This window comes from Gossypium arboreum, chromosome 11, assembly GCF_025698485.1.
Source record: "Gossypium arboreum isolate Shixiya-1 chromosome 11, ASM2569848v2, whole genome shotgun sequence".
Taxonomy (NCBI): domain Eukaryota; kingdom Viridiplantae; phylum Streptophyta; class Magnoliopsida; order Malvales; family Malvaceae; genus Gossypium; species Gossypium arboreum.
In genome coordinates this window covers 2,466,307-2,472,871 of record NC_069080.1, presented here as the reverse complement: position 1 = coordinate 2,472,871, position 6,565 = coordinate 2,466,307, and the positions used below count along the sequence as shown (strand labels likewise).

The 6,565-nt window shown below is 33.4% G+C and overlaps 1 protein-coding gene across 1 annotated transcript; it reads right to left on the bottom strand.

Annotated features, from left to right (window-relative positions):
* Positions 1-574: 574 nt before the first annotated feature.
* LOC108463515 (cationic amino acid transporter 7, chloroplastic-like) lies at positions 575-3,146 on the bottom strand. Its single transcript, XM_017763441.2, has 5 exons — positions 2,712-3,146; positions 2,405-2,627; positions 1,970-2,300; positions 1,656-1,884; positions 575-1,573 (listed from the first exon to the last, which is right to left on the bottom strand). Exons 1-5 carry the CDS (start codon positions 3,097-3,099, stop codon positions 1,002-1,004), a joined length of 1,743 nt encoding a protein of 580 aa, XP_017618930.2. The 5' UTR covers positions 3,100-3,146; the 3' UTR covers positions 575-1,001.
* Between the last annotated feature and the right edge of the window lie 3,419 nt (positions 3,147-6,565).

The window sequence follows — 6,565 nt, the reverse complement described above, 5'->3', positions numbered from 1 at the left end:
TTTTTAAATAGTCAAGGGTTGTATTAGAAGTGTGAACATTTTACCTTAGTATTTGGTGTGGGTGGGTAGATAGGTTGTATAAATCGATCTTGTCATTTCCTTTTTTCAACCATTTTTTGGTTCTATTCTTCGAGATAATGATACCTTTATAATAAAAAGGGGAAAAAAATTGCTTATATTAGCCGAAAACATGCCCTCCAATACCAACAAGAGGTTGAACGTAGGTTAAATTTTTTTTTAGCACTTGTACTTTACGAAAGTTATAGATTTAGTCCCTATGCTTTTTAAAATTTAAAAGTTCAGCCATTACCAAACGATAATTGTTAAATTCATTAAGTTTAGTTATGCTATTTCTAAAATTTGATGTAGTAGATATATTATCATATGTATAATATCATGTCACTTATTATTTCTACATATTACTCACTAAAAATTTAGTTAATAAATTAACGGTTGTCATTTACGCCAATATTGAAATTTTAAAATTCAAAAAATATAAGGATTTATAACGATGCAATTGAAAATATGGATTAAATCTATAATTGCATGCATAGTACAATACTACTAGTTGAACTTAGTCAAACGGATTTAATTGCTACTGGTTTGGTCAAGATTAAAAATTTAAAATAATACAATGACCGAAGTTGAACAAATTAAAAAGTACATGTACTAAAATTGATCAACTTGAAATACAGAGATTAAACCCATAATTTTTATAAAGTATAGAGACTAATAGCATTTAACCTTTAATAGATAGCGTTCTTATCATTGTAGGGTACATATGGTCCAATTAATCATTCTTTGCACTCCAAAAAAGTGTGTGCCATTGACCTCTCTCTCAAAGGAAAAGGAAATAGTAAAATGTACTCTTCTCTCTCAATTGTTCTTTTCTTCTCCTCCTCCTCCTCCATCTTGCATAATTTGATGATTATTGATAAAGGACTGAATTGGAAAAAAAAGACTTGATTTTTGCAGCTTTGATTGAGATTAATAGATTGTTATTAAACATCTAGTTTTGTTAATTGGAGAGATGGGTTTGCAACTTCATTAGATGGGTTTGGAACTTCATTAACATCCATGGTTTCTTTCTCCATCTCTTCTGCTTCAAATGTTGAGTGTACCCCATACAACACATAGAACACAGTTATTAAACATCCCCATATTGCAAACCTTTTGAACGACATCGTTTTCAATGTTGTCATAAGAAAGACATTAAGGAAAATGGATATAGCAGCCGGCCATGGCATCAACGGTACTGACCATTCACTAGATTGACCAAACCTTGGGACCATGTAATGAAACAAAGCTGTAATAATAACCATGATCCCACCGAATAGAGGCAAACCCCACCATTGATGTTCCATTTTCCATGAAATGGAGAAACCTATTGCAGTTAAGGTCAAGAAACAAAGGAAAGACAGTGTAGGGAATGGTGGGTTTTTAGCTTGGATCACATATTTTCTATAAATGAGAGCGTTGGCTACTAGGTAGAACACTAACAAGGTGCCGATGGAGATCATTTCGATCACTATTTCAAGGTCGGTGAAGAGTGATATTGATGCCGTACAAAGCCCTACAATATCATGGATGTTAATGGATCAATTTCTCTTTTTCAATACATGCAAGGGTTTTTAAAAAAATAAAATGAACCGTACCCAAAAAGAGTGTGGCATTCAATGGGGTGCCTGTTGAAGGATGAACCTTAGATAGCCATAATGGAACTAGCCTTGCCCTTCCTATAACACAAAGGTACCTAGCTTGGCCTAACATGGCAACCAAAAGAGACGCTATGATCCCTAAGCTTGCTCCTGCCCCAACAACATTCCCTGCCCATTTCCAGCCAATTCTTTGGAAAGCCATTGAATATGATGCTGTTTCAGCTATCTATACGTATCGTATAACAAAACAATGTCATATAACCATATATATGTATATATATATCAAAGTTTATTTCAGGGTTTTGTTTGACCTGTTGGTAAGGGACCATCATGCATAGTGCCAAGGCCATAAGACAGTAAAGTCCCGAGACAATGAGGACTGAACCAACGATACCAACTGGAAGGCTTTGACGAGGGTTTTGAATCTCTTCAGCCAAGGTTGAGACTGAGTCATAGCCTATGTAACTGAAGTAAACTATGGCTGCACCATCAAGTACGCCTCTAACACCATATGGAGCTAACCCTTTTGGCTTCACCAAGTTATTAACATTCCCATTGTAGAAACCGGCGATTATGATGAACCCAAAGAAAACAATATGAAAGATTGTCATAATAAGGTTCAACATGGAGCTTTCCTTTGTACTGCAAATCCCCCAAGAAAGGAACATCCGTCACTTTCAAAATCCAAATAAAACAAAAAACTCCAATTATCCAAAAGCCACTAAGGGCAGTTTAAGAGTTCAAACCTATGGCTTAGGCAAAGAGTTAAAAGAAGAACAACAGCAACAGCAATAAAATCCAGCTTGTTATAGCCTTGTAGCAGTCCATGAACTTCAACTCTCCATGAATTTGGATCACTTACTCCAAAAGCTGAGCATAAATACTCTGTAAAACTTCTTGCCACAGCAGCATTTGATAATACATACTCCATTAATATGTTTGCTCCAGCAAAATACCCCACAAATTCACCTACAAAGAACGGGAAAATGGAGAAGTGCTATAAAACATAATGGTGTTATTGGTGTGTGTATATATATGTGTGTGTGTATGTACCGAAAGTCACTCTCAGGTAACTGAAGGCACCACCAGCAACTGGGACCTGGACTGAAAATTCAGTGTAACACAAAGAAGAGAGGAGTGCTGAAATTCCAGCAACGATATACGAAATGAAAACAGATGGGCCGGTGGTGTTGCGAGCAACATTGCCAGTGGTGACGAAGACGCCGACACCGAGCATTCCACCAACACCGAGAGCTACTAAATCGAACCACTTGAGTTTCCTTTTCATATCAGCACCAGACCTTAGCCTGATTCGATTAAGCTCTTGGTCCGGGGTCCACGTCGCTAGCATTCTCTTTCTGAGCCTATGAGGGATTTGGGAAAGTGATTGGAAGTAGTTGAAGAAGAAAGGTTTGTTGTGTGTGGATTGATTTGTTGCCATGTTTGTGAAGGAAAATGGGGGTGTTGGTATCTCTTTGTAGCTTTAATTCCCATGAGAAAAAGCTTGAGGTGAGCGTTTTAAATATGCACTTAGGGGAGGAGAGAGAAAGAGTACATGTTGGCTACTTGCTAGATAAACTATCTACCCTGTTTCCAACCCTAATTGAAAATAACCAGTTGACCTTGGGTTATATGATCATGCCGACAATTTTACCCATTTTTTTTTTACATCCGGGATTCACATTGAATATAAGTTAAATCTTGTATCAAATAATATTTTAACATTAAATGAGGCTCAAATACATATGATATACTTGCATCATAGACTCATAAAATGGAAATAATTAAAAGTAAATAAAAAAAGACAACCCATTATTTGCCCAAGGAAAAAAACAGTAGTAAGAAGAGACTTTGACCTAATCTTTTGGAATTTCGTTATCAAAAAATCTAGAAAAAGACGTGGCTATCAGAACACTTTGTTAAAAGCAACCAAAGATTGCTTCACCATCAATATATGGTCTCTGAGAATAAATAGACTCGATTCCTCAACAAAAAATGTAAATTTTTTACTTTCTTTTTTTTCCCTCTAATCATTTTACCATAACTGTCATGAAAAAAAAAACAGTATATATATATATATATATATAATATGGCAGGTGTGTTGAGTATAATTGGATCACATATGTGGCCTGGAATGCATGCAATACAGTTTGTAAAAAGCTTCCTCCGCCGCTCTGAAGATGCGCCACCAGTTTTCTTTTTCAGAAATGAAAAAGCTTTCGGCGCTTCACGTTTATGCTAAAAATGCAAATCCTTTTCCTTTTGCTTCTAAGATCTGGTCACGTTTGATATCTTTAATTTGTCTTTACAGATTATCTTTAAACCTTTACCTCACAATATAACCCCCAGAGAGCACATTTTAACAATTTCAATCATTAGCGTATTTAGCAACTGATTCAATCACATGGACATGCATGAAACCTCATTTTTATTAGCCATAAAACATAGAGAGGGAAAAGGAAAAAAAAAGTACCCAAAGGAGCTATCAGTTAACTGCATGCGAAAGAAGTTTAGGGGTAAATCACACCCTAGGTCATTAATCTATTAGTAAGTTTATATTTCGGTCATTTAATTTCAAAAAGTTATAAAATAGTCACTAAACTATTCGAAAGTTTTCATTTAAGTCTCTGGGCTGTTAAAATAATTATTGTATGATATTGTTTGTTTGCATCGCCTGCACCAATTGAAAGTTCTCCTAACCTTTCTCTTCTACGGTTTAGTTTTTTTTCATCAAATAGCTTTAAACATCGTAAATTTATAAGTCAAAATCTAAAAACTTTCTTCTCCAATCTTGACACTAATTGTTAGATCAACTTGGATCTTTTACTCATTGATGGATACTAGTCCATCATACCGATCGTCAAATTATCACTTGAAACTTACTAGCCAAACTTTGGAAAAAAAACGTAATAACTTAATAACTTAATAAATAAAAACTTTCGAATAGTCTAGTGACCATTTTATAACTTTTTAAAGTTGAGTGACTAAAACGTAAGTTTATTATTAATTTAGTGACTTTGGATCTAATTTAACATTCTTTTTCATAAAAAAAAAATTGTAAGTTTTGATGATTCTCTGTAGCTATCTCCTTTTGGTAAAGTGCATGGTTTTGACATATTGGCTACAGAATCAAATCAATGGTACAAATCCAATAATTAATTAAGTACTTAATTATAATTACTTTAATCATCTCAGAATATATCATTTATCCAATCTTCCCTTTTGGTAAAATTCATAGCTTGGAGGCTAAATCAGCATATACCCCATTTTATCCTTCCTATACAAATTAAATAGGGCCTTTAGATAAGACTCAATTGCATAAAAACATCATTAGATCACACATTGGTGAAGAAACTTCATGTTCCTCGACGTGTCACGATGAGACACACACACACATATATTTGCTTGTAATATTGTTGGACTATTTATATGTCAATAGCTACATGGATTTTGGATACTTGTGGAAGCAAAACGAAAAAGGCCATGGGAGAACCCCGTTTGGAAGTGACCTGAGTGTCCACAGTTTAGGTAGGATATTTAGTGGTTTATGTGTAAATACTAATTAGGATTCAAAAGTGAAATTATTAGTGAGGTGGGTATATGGGTTTTCATTGAAATATGCATTTAGGAACCAATTAAACCCTATTTGACCTTCATGTCATGAATTTGCTTCACAAATCACAAATTAAACCCTATTTGCTTCACCAAAAGACATGTAATTAAAATTGAAACTTTTCATACCTCAATCTCCAATATCAGAAACCCTAGTGGAGGAATTTATTTTCTTGATTATTCTTAGTCGAAAGTGCAAGGAGAATTTGGTTTTGAAGTCATCATTTTAGAGTGGATATTGACATTAAATTTTGAGAGTCCTAATTAAATTTTTTTTTTAATTTTTAAAGGTCTAATGAGAATTTTTAAAAATTTTAAGGATCTAATTAAATTTTTAAAAACTCTAGGGCCAAGCCCCAGGCTTCAATGGCTGTCCATTTCCGATTTTATTTGAATAGAATCACGATCCAAATAAAATTAATCTCTAACTATAAAACTGAGCAGGGTTAGAGTTATATAAAAAAAAAAAATCAAAGATGTCCCCTCCACCCAATTTGGGATAAATTGAGCTCTAACCCTCTCATTTTTTTTAAGTCCTTATAAATGTCAAAATTTGATAAACTGAGCCCCATCTCCCAATTTTCTCTACTTTATATTTGCCCTTAATAATTTTATTCCGGTTCCATTAATGAACACTTTGCTCCAAAAAAAAAGTGAAAAGAAAAGTTGACTTCACTATGTATATATATCTAAGAGTTCGTGGTTAAGATTTGAAGAAAGATAAGATATTTAAATTTTATTTTATTTTTTTGCAACTGTGTCCTTTATTTTGATCTGAATTGAGAACATAATGAACACATTGGTTGACTTCAATTTCAGACATAACAAGATCATGTCTCTGCAACTTGCTTGATTAATCTTGATTTTATGACAAATATATACATTTAATGACGACATAAAATAAAGTCTTATCCTTAAACAAAATCATCTCTATCCTTCTTGAAGACCAATTACAGTGAAACATTTAGAATTAGCTTTAAACTTAAGCATTTAGCTGCTTCTTCTTCTTCTTTTGTATATAAAATATATACCACACAAAGTAATGAAATAATTAAGATATGGACATAGTGGATTTTTTTTAAAAGAAGCCCCTTAAAAACAGTAATTAAGCATATTCAGACAACTAAAATAAGTAGAGCATAAGGGGGAGTGGAATTTATTCAAAGTGCACTCATAAATTATATTAAGTTTAAAGTTGAACAAAGGATGCTAGTAGGAAACGTATTGGATTATGTCTATTTAAGTCTTTTATTCACTTTTATCATTCAGATTTGGATGTAATTGTAAATATATAT

Excerpts from the sequence above, each read along its gene's own strand:
- LOC108463515 (XM_017763441.2), bottom strand. The coding sequence starts at position 3,099 with ATGGCAACAAATCAATCCACACACAACAAACCTTTCTTCTTCAACTAC. Across the intron at positions 2,628-2,711 it reads TTACCTGAGAGTGACTTTCG|GTGAATTTGTGGGGTATTTT; the intron begins GTACATACACAC and ends CGTTCTTTGTAG. Across the intron at positions 1,574-1,655 it reads GAATGCCACACTCTTTTTGG|GGCTTTGTACGGCATCAATA; the intron begins GTACGGTTCATT and ends ATGATATTGTAG.